This window comes from Myotis yumanensis, unplaced genomic scaffold, assembly GCF_028538775.1.
Source record: "Myotis yumanensis isolate MYYU_CA2020_CCGP unplaced genomic scaffold, mMyoYum1.0.hap1 SCAF_9, whole genome shotgun sequence".
Taxonomy (NCBI): Eukaryota; Metazoa; Chordata; class Mammalia; order Chiroptera; family Vespertilionidae; genus Myotis; species Myotis yumanensis.
This window is the reverse complement of record NW_027223760.1, coordinates 69,336,495-69,359,869: the sequence shown is the minus strand read 5'-3', so window position 1 is coordinate 69,359,869 and position 23,375 is coordinate 69,336,495. Positions and strand designations below refer to the sequence as shown.

General features: G+C 41.5%; 1 protein-coding gene and 1 non-coding gene across 2 annotated transcripts in view; both read left to right on the top strand.

The window, feature by feature from the left end:
• Nucleotides 1–17,454: 17,454 nt before the first annotated feature.
• Nucleotides 17,455–23,375, top strand: part of RSBN1L (round spermatid basic protein 1 like) — a 61,525-nt gene continuing 55,604 nt past the window's right edge. The window contains exon 1 of the mRNA XM_070424566.1: nt 17,455–18,076. Within this exon, the coding sequence (XP_070280667.1) occupies nt 17,479–18,076 (598 nt within the window). The 5' untranslated portion in view covers nt 17,455–17,478. The remainder of the gene's footprint in view (nt 18,077–23,375) is intronic.
• On the top strand, nt 21,492–21,598 carry LOC139017163 (U6 spliceosomal RNA). Its single transcript, XR_011472815.1, has one exon. It is a non-coding gene; the product is annotated as a U6 spliceosomal RNA (small nuclear RNA).

Below are 23,375 nucleotides of genomic sequence, written 5' to 3'. Positions count from 1 at the left end.
ATTAACTTTTTAAGAAATATATATTTATTTTTATTAATTTCAGAGAGGAAGGAAGAGGGAGAGAGAGATAGAAACATCAATGATAAGCCCTGACTGGTTTGGCTCAGTGGATAGAGCGTTGGCCTGTGGACTCAAGAGTCCCAGGTTCGATTCCGGTCACGGGCACCAAGAATAAATAAAAAGAATGCCTCCTTCTTAAAAAAAAATTAACATCAATGATAAGATAAAATCATTGATTGGCTGCCTCCTGCAGGCTCCCCACTGGGGACTGAGCCCTCAACCCCAGGCATGTGTTCTTGACCAGAATCGAACCTGGGACCCTTTAGTCTGCAGGTTGACACTGTATCCATTGAGCCAAACCAGCTAGGGCTAAAATTACCTTTTTAAGGTGATAATTTTCTTTGATACTTCTTTGGCGTGTAAGGGCATTTCCATATTCAGCAGAAGTTCATCAAGCTAGCACACATCTTAAGGGCTATTATGAGATTTTAAAAATATATATTGTCCCTACAGGAGAATGAGAGAAAAATTATTTTTCAATTGTGCCTATATAGAAAAGTAACATAAATAATAATTTCAAATCAGTTTTCCTGTTAGAGATCACAATGGAAGCTTACCTAGGTGAAAATCCAGGGATAGGGAGAATAGAGAGATTTAAAAACCATAAAATCACCTTGTATTTTATACTTACAATGGATATGTGGAGAAATTTTATGCCATAAGCTATAAAAGGTTAGCTTTGCAAGCAATCTTCTGCTACAGTTGGTGCTGCTGTCTCACTAAAGAAATGGATGCTATGTAGGCCCAAACAAGACTTTCAAACAGGCCAGTGATGACTGCTGTGAAAGTGTGACCTAGAGAAAAATACACCCTCCCAAATGAGCATCAGAGGCATTGAATATTGGTGGAAGGTGGTTAACTGAGACAAAATAATTCATTTGCTCTTTCTCAGAACACTGTTTCTCTATGTCATGGTTTCCACCAATCACTGGTACACTCAGAAAAATAAACATTCAGTGAGCAACATTTTCATAAAGGCAAATTTCCTTTTTATATGTCTTTATGACTTTCATATTTATTTAGGTGTCTTTTTTGTGAACAGTGGTGATGAATGTTTTTTTGTTGTTGTTGTTTTTTATTGTACTTACCTTAGCAAAAATGAAAGTAAAAAACTCCATGTTGATTGCCAAAGTTGTTTTGGAAATTTGACAGTCTAAAAACTCTCCCAAATTGATTCCATAATGAAGCCTGGCTGGCATGGATCCGTGGTTGAGTGTTAACCTATGAACTAAGAGGTCATGTGATTCCTGGTCTGTGTACATGGCTGGGTTGCGGGCTCAATCCCCAGTAGGGAGTGTGCAGGAGGCAAGTGATCAGTGATTCTCATTGTTTCTCTCCTCCCTCTCTCAAATCAAAAATATATTTCTAAAAAATTCTATAATGCAAAAAAATAAATTAATTAACATGTCTACAAAGTCATTCTTCTTATATAGGTACTGGACATGAAACTGAACACATGGAAAACTATTGATAGGTAGAGAACAGGAATTCTCCCGTTTTCAGCCTCCCAAAGCATCTCAAGTTCTCTCAAGGAATGTATAATAAAGTTAATTGATAAAATATAAAGTTTCAGTTTCGAGTGATGAAACAGTTTGGGGGTGAACGGTAGTGATGGCTGCACAGAAATGTGAATGTACTTGGTGTCGCTAAACTGTACACTTAAAAATGGTTAAAATGGTAAATTTTGCTATGGAGATTTTACCATAATAAAAAGAACACGCAATGTGGCACAGGCGACTATGACTTCTGAGTATTCATACTTCCTTGTTGAATTATTTGTGTATGTACATGTACCTATACAAACACCTGTTTAGCATTCCAATATGATTTCCTGAGAAAGGGGTAAAATTATAGCTGGCATGCAGGGAGTTCAATGTTTGTCACCACATTGAATTGTGTTTTTTAGTTCCCTTTTAATAATACACTCTGAATAATTGCTTGTGATCATCTCATATCAAAATGTGACACACCAATGTATTATTTCACTGAAGTTGCAAGTGCTGCATGAGAGAACATCCCAAAAAATGATGTATAAGAGTTATTTGAAAGTGAGACCTTCCTAGAGCAAGGTTAAGACATAAGCACTAAGGGTGCCTTTATAAAGCCCACCCTGTTTGTAAAGCCATGTGTTGTACCTTTAAGAATTGCTGCTTTTCATTGTGTCATTTACCAGACTGGAAATATAGAATCTGAGTGGAGGAGAAGTTGAATAAGAGGTTGTTAAAGATAGGTTTAGAGCACTTTACCTATAACCATATGTACACTGAGAGTTAATGGAAATGTCTATTTTCTCTGTAACTAGGAGACAACCCAGAAGTCAGCTTTTGGAATATTTCTTCTTATAGCATGATCAACACTTGGTTTTGTATTTCATTATTTGTGTATCTCTTTTCTTTCCTTCCTAGACTGCAATATTCTGAAGGGCGTGGGTTGTGCCTTATCGCTTTTAGGGTCCCCCATTTCCCCAGTGCCTAAGGTTTAGACTCTGAATCACTAGGGTGCAGTTCCAACAAGTGGGTGCTAATGCTCTTCCTCTGGAGAGCACTGCTAAGATTCTGCTTTTTGGAGCATTCTTGGTGTTTGCTGATGTCCAAGCATGGTTATCCAGCCTGAAAATCATATGACATCTTTACAATAAACTCCCCTTTAAGTTAGCGGAAATTGCTTACAAGTGAACTCTGACAAGATGAAATAAAGGCAGCCTGCTTATTTCACAGTTTTTGCAGGCTTTCCTGGTATCTAACCATTTGAATCCTTTTCAGCTCATATCACAAAAGTACTAAGAATTATTCAAGCTTTAGTTCTGGAGACCCCAACCACTAAGTTCTTATTTATACTAATTGTTCTTAGAACAATCTTTGAAGGAAAAATATATGAAGGAAATTCTTTTATGGACTTAATTTTTAATAGGCTACTGAATTGCAACAAACATGTGGAAATACTAGCTAAAACAGCCATAGCTGAAACAAAGCCAAGTGAAATCCAGTAATTATGGTTGGATGAGTCTCTGTGTTGAAATAAGAGATAAATATTTTACAGGATTGTAGTAAGGCATATGTGTGAAAAAAAGGAGAGAAGCAATTATTACTTTTTTTGGCATTGGTCAGGCTTCAGTTGGAACAAACTATATTTAATTTTACATGCCATCCTATATAAAGAGAAATAACTTGGAGAATGTTCAGAGAAGAGCAACTGATTAAAGGCCTATGAAATTAGACCTATGAGACACTGTTACAAGAACTGGGCATGTTCAGTCAAATGCAAGACATTCGGGTAGATGAACAATTAATTACAAGTATGTGAAGAGATGGTTCCCAAGTCTGAGGTTTAAATTAAATAGAAAGTTAAATCATGGGAGATTAAGAGCACAAAACAAAACAAAAAAACCCAGAGCCACGGAAGTAGAAACTAAGTATTGTGAAAACAAACTAAAAGGCTTTTAACAAATTGACAAATGGAACGGTCTATACCTGGAATTCTGCATATGATTATTAAAATAAATTCAGTTTTGTACTTAAATAGAAATAACTTAGGAAATAGAAAAAGCATTTGATGGATTGCATTTAAAAAGTGAAAATCATCAGATCAAGTATGAAGAATGTTTTAAAGAAAAAAGTATATATTTGTGGGCCTTCTTTGGGGCCCAGGTTAGTGAGAACAGAAAGGAGCTCTGATATTGTCTCTGTCTTCTGAATAAGGGTAATTCCTCTGTGTGTGAGCGGGGAGGCAGCTTTTCTGGCCTCTTGGGATTCATCAGGAATCCCTACCATGAGATACAAGATTCTTTCCAGTACTGTCCTAAACTCTTAAATATCACATCCCCTTTTTCCAATGAACATAATTACCTCTCTGAAGTATATTCTTCGGGCAAAGTAGACAAACATTTATTCTCTAGTTTGCACTTTTTTGTTGTTGTTAATCCTCACCTGAGGATATTTTTTCCATTGATTTTTTAAAAATATATTTTATTGATTTTTTTACAGAGAGGAAGGGAGATAGTTAGAAACATCATCAGCTGCTTCCTGCATGCCCCCTACTGGGGATGTGCCCGCAACCAAGGTACATGCCCTTGACCGGAATCGAACCTGGGACTCTTCAGTCCTCAGGCCAACGCTCTATCCACTGAGCCAAACCAGTCAGGGCTCCATTGATTTTTTTTTTTTTAGAAAGAGTGGAAGGGAAGGAGAGAAACATCAATGTGAGAGACGCGTTTGCACGCTGGGGATCAAACCTGCAACCCAAGTATGTGCTCTTGACTGGGACTTGAACCTACAAGCCTTTGGTACTCCAGCCAACGCTCTAACCACTGAACTACCGACCAGTGCTCTAGTTTATACTCTTTACTGCTAAAATGCAGAGGGAGAAAGATGAAACCATTGAGTTTGACCACTTTCTTTTACTTTAAAGCTTTTCTATTAGCCTGATAATTTATTTTTAACTTAGATGCAGATATTCTAACAAATTTAAGTGTTCTTGTTTCCTCTCTGTTTAGCACCTAAACTCTGCATCCATTTGTTTACTATGATTCTGATACCAATTGCAATTCTCAGACAACAGCTGGGTGTCCTACAATTCGGCTTAATTCTGACACTATCTACCTGGAGACAGCATCAGATCCCAGAAGTTAAAGGGTCCAGTCCTATAAAACTTCCCCCAACCTCAGATCCAATCACCAGTCCCAGTTGTTACCTGTACTTCTGAGCAACTGGCTATAAATTAGAGGTTCCCACAACCCACTCCTTGGGTTTGATAAATTTACTAGAGTGGCTCAGAGAACTCAGAGAAACAGTTTACTTACTAGATTATTGGTTTATTATAAATGGATATAATTCCTCCAAGGAGCACTAATTCTTTGCTTTTCTTATGCCAGTTCCACAGCACCTCCCTACAACACACCTGACAAAAGTTAATGATCAATTCAGTAAATGCTGAGTTCTCTTGATTTTCATTCACCATAAAAGGGCCTGGATCCAAATTGTAAAAGCAGGTTGCACCCTCAGGTCTTCGGTATCTTTGAGGATACCATACCAGCAGCTCTGGTGATAGAATAATATGCTATAGGGTTACATAGGGCTGGTAGGCCATTCTGATGAAGCTGTTAATAAGATAAAATAAGTACATGACAGCATTGGGGTCTCTTGGGCCTCTACTAAAGACCAATACATATTAGTGATAATGCAAATATGACATCATATTTGCAATATATTTAACTGGTGAAATCTAGGTGAAGAGTGTTAATCTGGATGCTCACTGTACTAATCTTTAGATTTCTTAAAATAAAAAGTTGGGATACACTGAATCTGAGTTTCTAGTTTTGGCTCCTTTTTGCTTATCTGGCTTCATTATACTGTTTTGATGTCTTCCCACCAGTAATTTTCTTGTTGTCAGTATGCTATTATTGTGCACGCTTGTTGGCTAAATCTTTAAGAACTAGAGAAATGTCTTAATGATTGAAAACCAAAATAACTACATATTATTACAATTCTGGCAACCACAGGCTTTTAAAAAGTTATTACATAATTAACTAGTTAACTTTGTTATTTTAAAAAATTGAATATGCAATGCATTCAGATGGCTTAAAGTCAATCGATACAAGAGGCTATACAATCAAGTTTCCTTCTACATTGTCCCAGGCACTCAGTTCCCCTTCTCAGAGGCAACTAATGCTATCAATTTCCTGTGGATCCATCTTTCTAGTGGTTCTCAACCTTGGCTGCACATTAGAATCACCTGGGAATCTTTTTACTATCCTGATTTCTGGGCCTCATCCTCCGGAAATTCTGTTTTTTTGTTATGGGGTGGGGCCACAACATTAGTAACAAAGAAACAGAATTTCCGGAAGATGAGGCTCAGAAATCAGGATTTTAAAAAGATTCCCAGGTGATTCTAATGTGCAGCCAAAACAAGAAACTTGTTTTAAATTTACTAAAAAGATATGGAAAGAGCCAAAGATGGATATAGGAGACACTGTTTTCAATGTCATGAATGAACATTTTAAATTTTAGCAAATCTATATAAACACACCTGTGTTATATTTTCCACTAGCAAAAAAATGGTCAGGACATTCGTGTTCACAAAAGATGTTACACAACACCTGATTTGGAAGTGAACTCTATAAATAATCACATACATTTGGTTCTATTCGCTCCTCTGCTGGGTGCCGTTTGAGACTAATGTGTCCTGCAGGCACACACAGTGCACAGAGGTCAGGCTGGCACTTGTCCTATAGTTCAAGCCAATATCAGATAACAGCAGCCTTTAAAAATATACAGAAAAAAATCATCTCATTCATATGCCATAGCAAAGAATTGAGGCTCAACCATGTGCTTGTTCAACTGCCTGAGCAGATTCAAAGTTTGAGAGAAAAATGCAAGGCCAAATAATAACCCGGTCTTGTGGCACTTCTCGTCTAATTTCATTGCAAAGTGGAATGGAATTTATCTGATCAAAAATATTACTGAACTGTAAATTTAAAAAAAGATGAATGTGAGTTTTATTTTAAATATCAATATTTACAATAAGAAATTACATTCTCAGTAAATATTTAAATTCATGATAAAACATTTAGGATGCCAATTTAAAATTAGGAAGGTGCATAGTGTTTCAAATTCTCTTGGAGACACAAATTTTTAAAAAAATATATATTTTTTATTGATTTCAGAAAGGGAGAGGAGGGAGAAAGAAACATCAATGATGAGAACCATCCATCGGTTGCTTCCTATATGCCCCACAGTGGGGATCGAGCCTGCAACCCTGGCATGTGCCCCAACCAGGAATCGAACCATGACCTTCTGGTTCATAGGTTGACGCTCAACCACTGAGTCACGCCAGCTGGGCGATACACAAATTTTTTGAGGATCACTGTTCTAACCTATGAATACTGTAATTCTAACCATTTCTACCTCTGCTGGGGACTTTGAGCCCTTAAAGCAGGTGTGGGGAACGTCCAGCCGATGGGCCATATGAGATTCTCAAAATCATTTGGTCTGGCCTTGCCAAGATATTAGGGGTAAGTTAAGTAAATGTTTGACCAGTATAGAAGGCTAATTTTTTTTTTAAGCAGGCTAATTTTTAAGTCGATAATTTTGTATGGCCTACGGATGATGTTATAAATATCCAAATGGCCCTTGGCAGAAAAGACGTTCCCCACCCCTGCTTCAAATGGAAGGGATAATTGGTGGGGAAGGTGAGACTGGGGAGGCTGGGCAGAATCAGACCAGAGATGAGTATCTCTGCTTGTGATGTAGCCACATGATTATCCTCTCCTGGTGGCTAGGCCTAGTGCTGCTCTGTCCTTTATTACAACTCACCTCAAGGTCAACAGAGGATGAGGGAGTTTATGAAGCTCCATGGCCTTCAATTTCCAACTGAATCACACCCACATGACTAGAGCACCTCAGTTCTGCATCATGACTGAGAAAGACAGAACCTCCTGGGGACATCTTTACTTTCTCCCTTTTCCCTTCTCCACTGCCTTTAAGTTTATTAGAGTGTACATGGGCAGTGCTATGTTCTGCTGATTTCACTCACATTTAAATTGAGTGTTGAGTACTAAGTAAAGAAATTGTTAAATTGTTCCTCTACAGCTGGGGAATCTGGTGGAAGGATATCTTCCCACCCTTGGAAGCTGCACATACATTTTCTCCTCAGGTGGATGTGGGGGAACCCGGGATTAGCTTTGCAGCAAAGATTCTGAGCTTCTGTTATTTCACTCTCTCATTTTGAGAGACAATCTCAAACACTAATGCAACACAATTTCTGGCAGAGAGCCTATTTTTATTTTTGGAGGGGTTTCTTACACCTTGTTGATTTTAATAACCACCATTAAACCACCATTCCACATTAGTGTCTGAGTAAGTCCCTATGCAGTTGGCCATTTCTCAGCAGCCAGGACTTAGATGCAGCAGATTGTCTGAGGTCTCTGAAGGTTGCTCTGAAGGTACTGTTTGCAGGGATCTTATCTTCAAGTGGTGTCTTTTTATAGGGTATGCTGGGCTTGGCCTGGCTGCTTATGGCTCAGTCTACCGTGATGGCTGAAATTTGTTGGCCCTTCTCCCTCTCTTCCGCCTTCTTGAAGTAGTCGTAACTTTAGGAGAGTATTTTTTTCTTGAGGTCATGTGAAATGGTCTTTTTATCTTCTTGTATATCTTCAGAACCTGGTAAGGCAACAAGGTCAGCCTAGAGGGCTTTGGGTTGGAAAAAGAAAAGGGGGAAGGGAGGGAGGGGGGAACTAAGGAGGAGGTTTGTGCCAGGCAGAGGCAGGATTATCTGGGAAGGGTGGCTGGTAGAGGATATAAATGGGGAAAAAAAAGAGGAGCTTGGGTAGGGTCATCTGACCTTGTTATTGCGCCTTGATTTAGGTTGAGAGCGGGTCTTCTTCTTCTTCCACCGCTTGGTGCTTGTGGATTGTTGCTCCCGTGATTTCTTGGTCACTTTGGCCATGTTTAAGCTCTCAATTGTTTACCCCAAGGGTCCTGTCCTCTGTATATATACCCCTCCCCAGGGCAATGAGGAGTCACACCCCTTCAGCTTTGTTTTGTCATCAGGGCACTTCCCACAGCCAATGGTGGCTATGGGGAGCTCAGACATCACAAAGGATCACTCCTGGGGGGGGAGGGGATGCTAGGGAGGCCAAGATGCTCTGATTGGAAAAAAGTACCCACTAAAGAGCCTTCCCATACTGACCTTCCACCCTTCTTCCTCTCCCCAGGATCAATTCTAATTGTGCACATGGCAGAGAGGGGTGTTTGCTCCAAGCCATTCCCCATGGTTCAATCTTATCTCCTACCATTCACTGTTACCTAATATTATGGCTATCTTATCTAACATCAGCAAGATACAGGTATGGCAGCCTGATCTGAAAAACCTAGGAATTAGAGAATTAGGGGAAAGTGTTTGAGGCATGGTGCCCTTATTGTAAGTTCAGACAAGAAGGCTTTGAAATATAACTCAGGGCAAGGTGGGCATGTACTGGTACGTGTGTATGTGTACTAGGGTTACTCATTCACAAGAAATAGGATTAAAGATATGAAATAAGATAAAATTTAAGTATGTATATGTTTATAGATATCATATCTCAATATCTTTTAGGGATCACATGGGAATTTTTGGAAGAAAATTTCAAAGTGACAAATTTTAACTTCAAATTTTGGAGACAGAAGACAAGCAGAGATCAGAAGTAGAAGCTCATTTCCAGATGAGAGCCCACTTTTCTCCCCATCTGTACCTGTCCCTCTACAAACAGTGATAAAGACAAACCTATGGAAACAGAAAGTAGGTTAATGATTGACCTGGGCTGGCAAGAAGCCAAGGGGAAATAGAGGCTGCTAATGGGTATGTGGTTTCTTTCTGGGGTGATGAAAATGTTCTTAAAATTAGATTGTGATGTTGCGCAACTTTGTAAATACACTAAAAACCACTGCATTATTAAAAAAAAAAAATTACTGCAGCCTGGCTGGTGTGGCTCAGTTGATTGAGCATTGTCCCATGAATCAGGTGGTCATGGTTTGATTCCTCATCAGAGCACATGCCAGATTGTGGCTCGATCCCCAGTAGGAGGTGTGCAGGAGGCCGCAGATTGATGTTTCTCTTTCATAGATGTTTCTATCTCTCCTCCCTTTCCTTTCCTCTCTCTGAAATCAATAAAAACATATTTTAAAAAAATAACTGAAAACATTACTGGAGTATGATTCAGTTATATTTAAAATATGATTGTAGCTACATAGAGAGCAGAAATCAGGCAAGGCTAAAATTGTAGACCTCGAATGGAAGCCTGAGGCTATAAAATTTGTAAGACACAAGAAGGGATCAAATGAACTAGCCCAGTGATGGCGAACCTATGACACGCGTGTCAGAGGTGACACACGAACTCATTTTTTGTGTTGAGTTTTCTTTGTTAAATGGCATTTAAATATATAAAATAAATATCAAAAATGTGAGTCTTTGTTTTACTATGGTTGCAAATATCAAAAAATTTCTATATGTGACACGGCACCAGAGTTAAGTTAGGGTTTTTCAAAATGCTGACACGCCGAGCTCAAAAGGTTTGCCATCACTGAAGCCTTTACTTTTTCTGAGGAGACAGGTGGCTTTGCCTCCTTTTGTCACTCCCATTGTGCTATAAGTTAAAAAATAAAATAAAGGAGATAAGACTGAATAGACAATGTAATTGCAATGTATTTAAAAAAAACTATGATAACATTAGGATTCAATGAAAATATACCAAAATATTATTTATTATTTCTACCTTGCTACAATTTCTTTACTACACTTTATTTATTGAATGAATATTAAATAAATATGCAAATAAATAGATAAATGGATTTGTGTTATTGTGGTACAATTATAGATTTTTACTTTTCTGTTTTCCAAATTTCTTTAATATGTTTGTACAACTGACTCTAGGTGTTATATCACTGTTTCCGGTTCAAGTTGGCTGACCAACAGTGCATATTTATCTCTTCTTCCCCAAGGAGCTCATTATGATGATAAAGGAATTTATTTTCAAAGAGGTATAAAACTCAAACATGAAGAGAATGGCAGAGAGCAGTCCATGGCTGAGAGATTATACTTCTGGATTACAGAACTGGTGCTGGAATAGGTACTGAACAAAGAGGACAGGAGACAGTGCAGTACAGAATATGCAGAGAGGGAGAATAAGGCCAAAGGGACAGCCACCCCTTTCTGTAGAACCTGGGAGTATCTCAGGAATGGGAAACACCAGGTCATACCAAGAGCAAGGTATTGAGAGGATGGGTATCCTAGAATTCAAGGGAAAAATCTTGACACTATTTTACCAGTTATGTAAATGGTTTAGGAATGAGGGTGGGTGGAGGAGGGAATAGGAGTGTCATCTGACTTTTAATTATTTATTATTATTATTATTCCAGCACAGGCCTGCCCATATGGAAGCTGGGATTCCTTTAAGATCTAGGAGAATAATTGTGGTAGTTATGCAGGCACAGACTGAGTTGCCTCATTAAAAAGGATGCAGTGACTGGCAAATCTTAAAACAAAACCTTGCCTTCACTTGGGGCACATTGCTGTTTAACTTTCTCTTGAAACAGATAAAAAGTAGCCCAGGCAGCCTGGCTGTCATGGCTCAGTGGTTGAGCATCGACCTAAGAACCAAGAGGTCACGGTTCAATTCCTGGTCAAAGCACATGCCAGGGTTTTGGGCTTCAATCCCAGTCGGGGGCATGCAGGAGGCAACTGATCAATGATTCTCTCTCATTATTGATGTTTCTATCTCTCTTTCCTCTTCCTTTCCAATCTGATATCAATTAAAAAATATATAAATATTTTGAAAAAGTAGCCAGGCTAGCCATTCCAAATTAAATTAAATCTTAAAATTCCAACAAAAAGACTGGTCTTATTTGCTGAGGTTCTAGTAAAATGGTTTACAATGATCGGGAATCAGAAGGGGAAAATGTTAGGTTAAGAGAAAGAAATAACTTCCTAACAACTATAGGGCAGGGGTGGGCAACCCCGGCACACGTGCCAAACATGGCACGCCAGTAACTTTTGCTGGCACGCAAAACCCTCTTCCGTTTACAATTTTTTTCTTAGTATCAACTTTTTTATTTTTCAGATAAATTCAGTGTAGGTGCATCTTAGATAAATAAATAATTTTACATAACAAGTTATCATAAAGACCATAGACATGGCTGACTTTGAAATGCAGTTGATTGAATTTCAGAGTAGCTAAATTTGGAAGCAGAAATTTATTGACCTTAGAGTTAACTTGGAAAACATTGAAAAAAACCAATTAGAGACAGGAGTACCAGAGAGAAGTGTCGAAAACGAACTATTGAGGACTTGGAATGCCATTCCTGTGATGTATAATATCACACAGAAGTGTGCAGAGTACAAAAAAGAGCAGTGACATAGCCCTAAGAATCCCCAATAGTTAAATGGAGAGATGCTTATCAGCCTGGAGCAGGTAGAGGTAATGACCTGAGGATGGGGTTTAGCAGCACAGAGATGAAGAGAATTAAAATGTGAGGAATTGAGGTGCTGGCAAATGTTTAGTACAAATTATGTACCACAGGTTCCAGGTTGGATAGGGAAGAAAGTATAGAAGGATGAATCAGTGTAGGGTTGCCAGAGTTATCAGGAAAAAAAGGAACATTCAGTTAAATTGGAATTTCAGATAAATAATACCTTCCTTTTCAGTATAAATATGGCCCAAATGTTATATGGCTCATGTTTACACAAAATTTTTTTTCATTGTTAATCTGAAATTCAAATTTAACTGGGTGTTCTGTATCTTATCTGGCAACCATAATTAGGTGGTTAGAGTCTGGGAGCTATCTTGAGGTCAAAGGGCAAGGACATGGTGTTCAGGAGTGAGAAAGCTGAATATTCAAACACTGTATTTTAGGATTTCAGAGATGGAAGGGTAATGAAAAAGATCAAGAAGGATCCATTGGAGTTTGTGGATGAAACTGAATGAAAATGCAGGTCCAAGAACACTGAGGCCAAAATACTGGATGGTCATTACATTTAACTGATGTCAGTTAAAATGATGGCTGGAGGGTAGATGAGATAAACATAAGCCAACTACCAAAGAAAGGAATCTAGTCTTTTAATATTTTATTATTTTAAAATTTTTTTATTGATTTTAGAGAAAGAGAGGGAGAGAGAGAGAGAAATATCAATGAGAGAAACATTGATCAGCTCCTTCCTGCATGCCCCCCACTAGGGATCAAGCCTGCAACCTGGGTATGTGCCCTGACTGGGAATCATGCTAGCGACTTCTTAGTTCATGGGTTGATGTTCAATCAACTGAGTCACACCAACCGGCCTGGCAGGAATCTAGTCTTGATAGGGAAGAGACGGTAGGCTTCTCTAAGGAGTGAGCCTTGGCTTGCACTGATATCCAAAGGATGTGAGGTCTCACAAGCACCTCATGTTCATCAGGACATGTCAAAGAGTATCCCAAACTTGTCATTCTTCCTGTGTTTCCTTGCTCAGTAAATGGTATCACTGTCCATCAACTCATGCAAGTTAGAAATATAGAAGTTATTCATAACTGCTTCTGTTATGGCCATTACATAATTGCTTGTTATCCAAACCATCGTAAAAGCAGTTGGTAAAGAAAAAAGCATTCCAGGCAGAGGGAACAATATATACAATAGTTCTATGTTGAAAGATAGCATGGCCCTGACGGGTTTGGCTCAGTGGATAAAGCGTCGGCCTACGGACTGAGGAGTCCTGGGTTCGATTCCGGTCAAGGGCATGTACCTTGGTTGTGGGCACATCCCCAGTAGGGGGTGTGCAGGATGCAGCTGATCAATGTTTCTCTCTCATTGATGTTTCTAACTCTCTATCCCTCTTCCTTCCTCTCTGTAAAAAAATCAATAAAAATATATTAAAAAAGAAAAGAAAAAAAGAAAGATAGCATGGTGCAATCTGCTAATTAAAGACCTTTTCCCTCTCTCTCTTTCCTCTAATTTTTCTTTCTCTTTTTTCATTCTTTTATTATCATTTTGCTTTTTTATTTTTTCATTTTAAAGACCCTTTCTTTTGACATGGAAGAGGAAGGGGCTAGATCATGATGGGTCTTATAGTCATATTAAGAATTTTGTCCTTTAACCTAAGAGCAATGAAAACCATTGACAGGTTTGAAGCAGGGAAAAGTGATATGAACAGATTTAGGTTTTGAAAAGGGCATTCTGGCCCTAGCTGGTTTGGCTCAATGGATAGAGCATTGGCTTATGGACTGAAGGGTCCCAGGTTCAATTCCAGTCAAGGGCACATGCCCGGGTTGCGGACTTGATCCCCAATAGGTGGTGTGCAGGAGGCAGCCGATCAATGATTCTCTCTCATCATGGATGTTTCTCTCTCTCTCTCTCTCTCTCTCTCTCTCTTCCTCTCTGAAATAAAAATGTTAAAAAAAGAGCATTCTGGGTAGAATAGAGAAAAGATTTGAGAAAATTAGAATACCTATAATGAGACCAGAAAAGGCTAGTATAGTCTTTCAGGTGAGAGGAGGTAGTACTTGGAATAGGGTGGCAACAGTAGACATGAAGAGAAGTGGGTGGTTTTAGTGCCAGCAGAGATGAAGCCAGTAGGAATTGGTGATGGTGGGAATTATCTCCTAGTTCAATGTTGTTAGTAATGATCTAGTTCAGTGATGGCGAACCTTTTGAGCTCGGCGTGTCAGCATTTTGAAAAACCCTAACTTAACTCTGGTGCCGTGTCACAGATAGAAATTTTTTGATATTTGCAACCATAGTAAAACAAAGACTTACATTTTTGATATTTATTTTATATATTTAAATGCCATTTAACAAAGAAAAATCAACCAAAAAAATGAGTTCGCGTGTCACCTCTGACACGCGTGTCATAGGTTTGCCATCACTGATCTAGTTGAAAGGGAAGGGCTGAATACATGGGAGAGAAGAGATAACTGGGTATGTTTTATAATAGTGCTGCTGTTAGACCTCTTTCTACTGCAAAGGGCAAGGTGTCTATGAAATCAAAAGGTCATGCTTGCCAGAAGCCTGCACTCCTCTTTTTTATAATATATTTTCATTGATTTCAGAGAAGAAGGAAGAGCGAGAGATAGATAGAAACATAAATGATGAGAGAGAATCACTGATCAGCTGGTTGCCTCCCGCACACCCCCTACTGGGGATCAAGCCCACACCCTGGGCATGTGGGCATGTGCCCTTGACCGGAATTGAATCCAGGACCCTTCAGTCCACAGGCCGACACTGAGCCAAACCAGCTGGGGAGCCTGCACTCCTCTTTTACTGGCTAGATCTGAGGGCAGACCTAGTTCTTGATTAAACATCACTATTTGCAGGGGTTGAGGAGTGTGGACATAAGCTTGGACATGTTGATTGCATTAATTTATGGCCCCTTTTGGTGTGGCAGGTGAAGAAGCTAGGAATTGGGAAGAGAAGAGGGTCAGTCCATCTCTCCAAGTCTGAAAATTTGACCTTCAGGATTATTATTTAAGCAGATTTCTCAAGGTAGCAAAGTAGAATTCTATCTAATAATAGACAAACATGGTAATTGACCGTACCTTCGCCACACATCCATTGGTTAATCAGTGCAATATGCAAATTAGCTGCCAACAAAGATGGCGGCTAATTTGCATACTGCAGGCAGGGTGGGACAGCGCCATCACCGCCAAACGGGGGGGGGGGGGGGGGGGGGGCGGGCGGGTGTCTGTGTGCGACCCGACCTGGGGCGGCAGGGTGGTGCAGCAGCGATTGGCCAGCCAGCCCGGCCTCCATTGGGCATCCCGTGTGCGACTCGACCCGGCCGGGCGGGGCAGCAGCGATCCGCTGGCCCGCCCTGGCGTCCCGTGTGCGCGACCCGGGGCGGCGCCCCAACCCCCGATCGGCCCTGCTGTGTGCGCGACCCAGGGAGGCGGGGCAGGCACTGAGGGATCAGGCCTGCCATCTGCTACCTGGGGAGCGGGCCTAAGCCAGCAGGTGGTTATCTCCCGAGGGGTCCCAGACTGTGAGAGGGCACAAGTGGGGCTGAGGGACACCCCCCTTCCCCCGCCAGTGCACAAATTTTTGTGCACCGGGCCTCTAGTATAGTTTATAAAAATAGCTTCTCAGCTTGATTTATAACTTAAATATTTGGACATATGGTATGTGAGCCGCCATAGCCATTCTTGTCCAGGCTCTGCAACTTTAAAACAGTATAGTGCAAGGAGTAACACATTCACACAGATGAAGAGTTTACTTTAGCTGAAACCTTATAGAGTCAGATTTCCAGACGTCTGTGCGGGAATAAATGGTACAAGTCTACAGGCACTATATTCATGTATACAAGAGACACTTTCCTACATCTGGAGGGTCAACATTAAGAAGCTATTTTAATTGTAATGGTTTCAGTGTGATTTTGAAAAGTTTCTTGAATACGGAAGGCAGAAGCGTCAAGTTCAAAGGGACCTTAGTGATCATGCAATCACATTTATTCACTTTTTATAAAACAGAGGTTCTGCCAGATGAAGCAGCCTGACTGCAGGCACAAAGCTAGCGAGCGGGAGGTGGTTTCCAGCTCTGCCCTCTGCCCACGCTTCCACCAGTGCTATTTTCCATGGAGACATCTGCTGCCAGGCAATCCCAGCTACAGCTTTCACTGTTATGTATTAATGCAAGTAAATCCTTTCATTTCAAAATTTGGAGGCACCTAAAAAAACAAATTCTATAAACCAATATTAAATTTTGACTCCAAAATATTCTAAAAAAAAAAAAAAAAGAAGAAGAAAGAAAAAACAAAAAGGTGGGGGGCTCAAAAATCCAACTTCTCTAAGTCACAAGTAAGTACTGGCAATCCTGGATAGTGACTTTTAACTGTTTTCCAGAAATCTGTAGGCAACGTAGGTCTCCCTTCTTAGGACTAAAAATAGCCTTCGCCTGGTCATTTCCTGATTTGACTATTTTATTTTTTACAGTCTATTCCTTTGACTTCTGGTCTCGTGTCGAGACCTTAGCGCTAAACGAAAATCGTGCTCCTGGTTTTGGTTGCAACCGTATTGCTGCGAGCCCATGCCCCCAAACTCCTTACCTTCTAAACCAGAAACCAAAGCACACACTTGGGACACCCAGGGTGCCGGCTCAACGCTAAAATACAACGGAAAAAAACCTTGCTTCCCAGACATCTCTAAATACCGCTAACGGGTTTTTCTTAGCGAGTCTGTGTTAAAATAATGATAAAATTAGAGTCTGTGAAGGGTGCAATCACAAAAGTGAAAGAAACGTTTTTCCACGGAGCCGCTTACCTTCCAGCTCAGAAGCAATCCGCAAGTCCCAGGCTCGCAGGAAGTGATTGCCCTCAAACTCTGAAGAGCGGACGATTTTAACAACAGTAACAAACCTTTTCAAGACACCAAGTGACTTTTAGCCCCTCCCATCCATCGACTACGGCCAACACGGAGGAGCGACTTCATTCCCGGGAAAAAAAAAATGTTCTCCTTGGAGCGGGGCAGCTGCGAAATCCAGCTTTCTGGGCGCGAAGAGGCGGGGAGGGACCCCGAGGACCCGAGGGAAATCTGAAGAGAAAGTGATGTGACCGAGTCGTCGAGGCGGAGACCGGCGCGACCAGGGCCGGGGCTCGCTGTGGGCTCCGGAGCGGCGGTTCTTCCCGGACACTCGCTGAGCCGCGGGGTTCGCGCCGGCGACAGCGGAGGAAGCCCCCGCGCAGCTCCTGGGGCCGCGAGACGCGTCCCGCGGAGCGGTGACCTCCAGAGCGGGTCCCCTTGGCGATCCCGCCTCCTCGGGTCGAGATTCGCGCCTTTAACAGGTTGTCAGAGGGATCCCTCAGGGAGGCTCGCCCAATGGCGGGCCAGGCCGGTGGCCGGAGGCTCCGCCCCCCCGCCCCTCGCGGAGGGCCGCCCCGCCCCTGCCCCGCGCCCGGAGCCGAGGAGAGTAAATACAACAGGAGCGCAAAATGGCGGAACCGCCGAGCTCAGCGCACGGCGCTGCCGCTGCCGCCGCCGCCACCCCCGCCGCCCCCGTCTCGGGGAAAGAACCGTTTGGCAAGCTGCAGACCGCCTCCCGGGACCCACCGGGTCCTCTGTCCGCCAAGAAGGTCCGCACCGAGGAGAAGAAGGCGCCGCGGAGACTGAACGGAGAAGGGGGCAGCGGCGGGAACAGCAGGCAGCTGCCGCCGCCGGTGGCTCCTTCGCCTCAGAGCTACGGCAGCCCCGCGTCTTGGAGCTTCGCCGCGCTGTCTGCCGCCCCCTCCCCGTCCTCCGCTCGGAACAGTTTCTCTTTCTCCGCCGGCACGGCCGTCCCGTCCGCAGCCTGGGCTTCCTCGTCTCCGCCGCTGTCGCGCAAACTGCTGGTCCCTCCTACGTTGCTGCACGCGCAGCCCCAGCCTCAGCCTCAGCCTCTCCCGCCGGCCGCCGCCCCCGCGGCCAACGCCAAGCCGCGCAGGACCAAGGAGAAGCGGGAGAAGGAGAGGCGGAGGCACGGCCTCGGCGGGGCGGGCGAGGCCTGCGGGTCCGCCCGGGAGGAGAACGGGGAGGTGAAGCTGCAGCCGCGAGGTGGGTGCCGGCGCCGGCCGCGGACGGGAGGGCTGCTCCCCGGCCCCCGCCACCCCGTGGCGCTCGCCGCGTCCGGGCTGCAGGCGCGCGGGGGGCCGCGTGCGCCAGCCGGGAGGGGGCGGGAGGCGCCCGGCGCGCGGCGGACGAGGTTGCAGCCCTCGTGGGGACAGGAAATGGAGCCTGTGATTTCGGTCCCAGCGAGGGGCATGGCCGAAACTCGTGTGTTCTCTGTCGCGCTCTGCCTCTCCGCGAATGCGCGGAGGGTTTGCACCATCGGGTCCGGGAGACCCGCCTCGGAGCGTGGGGCTCCGGAGGGAGAGGAGAGGGAGCGGGATCCTCCAGGGTCTGTTCCTGCAAAAAAAGCGCTCGGTGGGTTACTAGACCGTCTAGACCGGATCCTGGAATTCATGTTTGTGAGCAGAAAATCCTGTCAAAAAAAAAAGGGGTGTGGAGAGCCGTGGCGTCAGCTGGGAGCTACCAGAGGCCTGAGCTTTTCATCCCTATTAGGGAAATGAGGTAGCGTGCGGGCCCGGAGCGCGCCGCTGTTTCGTAAGATACCCTCCTCCCTCCCCGCTTCTTCCCGCCCCATAGGCTCGAGTGCTGTGAGTGTTCCTGTTTGAAACACCATCCTGCAGAAAGCTTTTACAGCCATTTTTTTCTTCCCCTTTCTTGCAGCCAAGGATACGACCAGGCGTGTTAAGGTTTGGGGGCCCGAGCAAGTGGCTGCAAAGTGTTTTCGCGTCAGAAAAAGGCCGATTCTTGTAGACGTCCTTGTCGGACAGTTTTAAAATGTAGCTGGCCATATACTTTTCAGAAAGCATTTCTTGGAAATAGATGGTTCTACCTATTCAGCTAGTGGTACACAAGGATCTGACAGGGGTGCAGCATAGAGACTGGTTGAAAACGAGATCCTGATGTGATCAGAAGCTTCAAGCACATCATGGTCTTTAATGTAAATATACACCGATACGGAGTATTGTCACAGTATGTTTGTTTGTTTTGGAAGGAAAAAATGAAATGTCAAAAACGGTTTTAGCGCTGCTGATCTAATGGTAGCTTAACATCATGAAAAATTCTCTGTATATTTGAATTGGAATGGCTACTTTCACAGCTTTTAAAAATGCTGTAAATGAGTATGCAGCAACAGTTACTTCTTTCTTGGTGTTTCTGCCTGTAATAAAGCTTTGACATCTAAGCATAGCCATCTGGTACTCCTGCACAAGGTAAAGATCTCTCAGCTTTGGAGAATGTTGCTTCTCAGAAAGTGTTTTTTATACTACTTTTCGTCTGGAATTATAATTGGTTAGTATTTTAAAGTTATTTTGTTTTTTTTTATTGGTTACATTTAAAAGTTTTAAGTGCCTGGAAGTCTGTGCATTGCGATGTATAAACTGTTTGCTTTTCTAAAGTTCTTTGAATGAGGAAGTGAATCTGAGTATACCGTTGTCAGTGTATTGGAATGGCTGAAAATAAGCATTCTTCAACAATTCTGACTTTAAAATGGCCCTTAAAGTGAAATGGCTGTTAAAAGAAAAAATTTTCTAGCCTTTTCAATTACACTTAAAATCCTCCATTTGAAGGCTACAGCTTATCTAATTAAGTCTGAATATAAGCAATGATACCTTTACATTAAGATGTGGGGAAGATGTTTTTCCATGACCTATTTAGGTTTTTTTGATTAGTGACTACATACATATTAACACTTGTAAGATTTTCATTTTTTAAAAAATATATTTTTATTGATTTTAGAGAGGAAGGGAGAAGGAGAGAGAGAGAAACATCAATGATCAGCTGCTTCTTGCACGCCCCACGCTGGGGATTGAGCCCACAACCCAGGCATATGTCTTGACCCGGAATTGAACTGTGATGCTCAACCAGGCAGATTTCCTTCCTTCCTTCCTTCCTTCCTTCCTTCCTTCCTTCCTTCCTTCCTTCCTTCCTTCCTTCCTTCCTTTCTCTTTCTCTCTCTCTCTCTCTCTCCCTCCCTCCCTTCCTTTTTTTTCAGAAATGCTATTTTATTGAGGAAAAAAACCTAAAAAATCAAAGAGGATAGCTTTTCAGTGTCTTGATGGTAAATTTAATGGTGAAAATATTTCCCTCTTAATTTGGAAAGTGCTTGTATCCTTCTAAAACCTGATATACTAAATTAAGGTTTTGTTTTAATCAATTAAGAAGATTCTTAAGCAACAGTATTATTGAAATGGCAAGATTATATACATGCATTCAATCCTATATAATAAAACCCTAATATTCAAATTGACCGAACAGTGAAATGACCGGTCGCTATGATGCGCACTGACTACCAGGGGGCAGACGCTCAACACAGAAGCTGGGCTCATGGCTGCTGAGTGCAGTGGCTGTGGCAGCAGCACTAAGGACCCCTTGGGGGATGTCTGCTTGCCTGCTTAGGCCCGCTCCTAGACTGCGAGAGAGCGCAGGTGGGACTGAGGCCCCCCACCCTCCAGTTCACGAATGTCGTGCACTGGACCTCTAGTATAGTTATAATTGCAAATATAAAAATCCTAATATGTAATACAGTTCTTTTTTCTCTGTGCTTTTTGTAAAAATCTTAGTGAATGGGTAACCAGGTGTTTTGTTTTAGGTATATATATTCCTATTTTTAGTGTTATTCTAACTTGGATAGTTCACCTGGATAGCACATAGGATAGTTTAGTGAGCCCTCTCAGTTATCCCATAGCTCACTGATTGAACAATCTGAATCGGAACCATAAGTTAGGTATTAAGACACTGAAACAAGGAATAGATCTTTCAAAAACAAAAATCCAAAAGATTTAGCCTCTCAATTTCGTTAAGCAATTAAGCTCCTTTATTTGTATTAGAGTTGTTTTTTGCAAGTCTTTAGTAGGAACTGCTAGTTTTTTACATTGGCTACCATTCTAACAAGTTATTTGAGTCAGAAACATGATAATTTGTTTTTGTTAACCTCATAACAAATTAAAAGGTGGGTGAATTCAGATACAGAAAGGATCATTGACAGTAGATTTGAAAGTTAAGACTGATAAACAAGAGAATTATAAAAGCATACCAGTCTAGGCCCACTTAGCATATGGATTGATGCTTTACACACCCAAAGCCTCTGTCATAGTACTGCAGCTATCTTGCATGATAGCCTGAGTTATCAAGTAAAAGTTAAGTTTGTTATAAAAAAATGTGCAGAACATTTTAGATTTTTAAAACAAAATAACCAGGCTTTGGTGCTTACAGAGGTAACCTGCTGAAGAGTTCACAGCCCATGTAAGACTAACTTACTGAATCAGTAAATATGGAAGTAAAAGTGGGACATGTACTAAAGGTATCCAACATTCAGAGTTATAGTATAACAACAACAGAACAAACATATTAGATAACAAATGCCTTATCTGATTCCAGTAACCAATAAAACTTGTATAGATCAGTGTTCCCTTCGGCAGCACATATACTAAAATTGGAACAATACAGAGAAGATTAGCATGGCCCCTGCGCAAGGATGATAAGCAAATTCGTGAAACATTCCATATATTTTTTTGGGGGTGGGGAGGACTTACATAGATCATCTAATTTTTGTTAGTTTTTGCTTTGCATTTATTAGCTTTTTTTTTCCTTAGAATGACCATGTGATATATCCCAAGACAGAACCAGAACATTTTAACTGAATTTTTTACTTGAAAGTGTAGTTATAGAATTTGACTGTAATGAAAATAGAGGCTTTTCTTAGAATGGAATAATTGGAGGTATGTAAATGCCAGTGATTTTAAAGTTTAGCATAGATGTTCAAAGGTTTTTAAGAACTAGATTATTCCCCATCTTTCTAATATTGTTATTCCACAATTTTAGGGTAAATTCATATTCAGAGTTTTTATCATTATGATCAAATAAATATTTGTTACTCCTGAGATAGTTTATTATAATTTTATTTTCTTGTGTAACCTTTTGTTTTTAATGCCTAATTTTTTCATTTGCTTAGTTTTGTCTAGAAAAGTCTTTCTGTACCCTCCAGCAGCTTCATAAAATGTTTCTCAGTACAATTTTCCACATGGTCAGGTCTGTCAGATATGCTTACCAGTTACATTTGTTCCTGTAGTTATTATCCATCCTTTTTGTAGCTGTCCTTCCAGCTTTGGTCTGGATTGTTTCTTTTTAGGCCTGCTGCAGAGTTGTCATCTTGGGACTTCTCTTAGCTGACATTCTGGGAATTTCTTTCACTTTAGTTGAGTCCTTTTTTTTCTTGATCCCATGCCTTCCTTTTGGTTTATTCATTTTATTTTATTTTTAAAATACATTTCTTTATTGATTTCAGAGAGGGGGAGAGAGAAACATCAATGATGAGAGAGAATCATTGATCAGCTGCCTCCTGCACGCCCCCCATTGGGGATCGAGTCCACAACCCGGGCATGTGCCCTTGGTCGGAATTGAACTCGTGACCTCCTGGTTCACGGGTTGATGCTCAGCCACTGAACCACATGGGCCAGGCTCTGCAGCTTCTTTTTCTAAATTTAATTTTTAAATTACATTTAGTGTACACTATTATATTGGTTTCAGGCGTACAACCCCATGATTAGACATTTATATAACTTAAATGGTAATTCTGATAAATGCAATGCCCATCTGATACCATATATAGTTATTACAATATTATTGACTATATTCCCCATGCTGGACTTTACATCCCTGTGACTGTTCGATATGTACCAATTTGTATTTCTAATTCCTTCACCTTTTTCACCCATCTCCCCAACCCCTCTCCCATCTGGCCACCATCAAAATGTTCTCTGTATGTGTGAGTTTGTTTCTGTTCTGCTTGTTTGTTTATTTTGTTTTTTAGATTCCACATATAAGTGAAATCATCTGGCATTTATCTTTCTCTGATTTATTTCACTTAGCATGATTCTCTCTAGGTCAGCGATTTTCAATCTTTTTCATCTTACGGCACACACAAACTAATTACTAAAATTCTGTGGCACATCAAAAAACATATTTTTTGCCGATCTGACAAAAAATAGGTATAATATTGATTCATTCACACAGGACGGGTATTGTATTGGCTGTTGTCATTTTTTAATTTGGCAGTCTAAGGGAAAAGAGGTCTGCGCCCTGACTAAATAGTCAGGTTTTGCATGTTTTAAAAATTCTTACTTTCCCTGCACACCAATGTCCCACTGCACACTGGTTGAAGATAGCTCTAGGTCCATTCATTTGTTGCAGATTTTTTTTCTTTTTTATGGCCGAATCATATTCTATTGTATATGTGCACCGCGTCTTCTTTATCCATTTATCTATTGATGGACACTTAGGGTTGCTT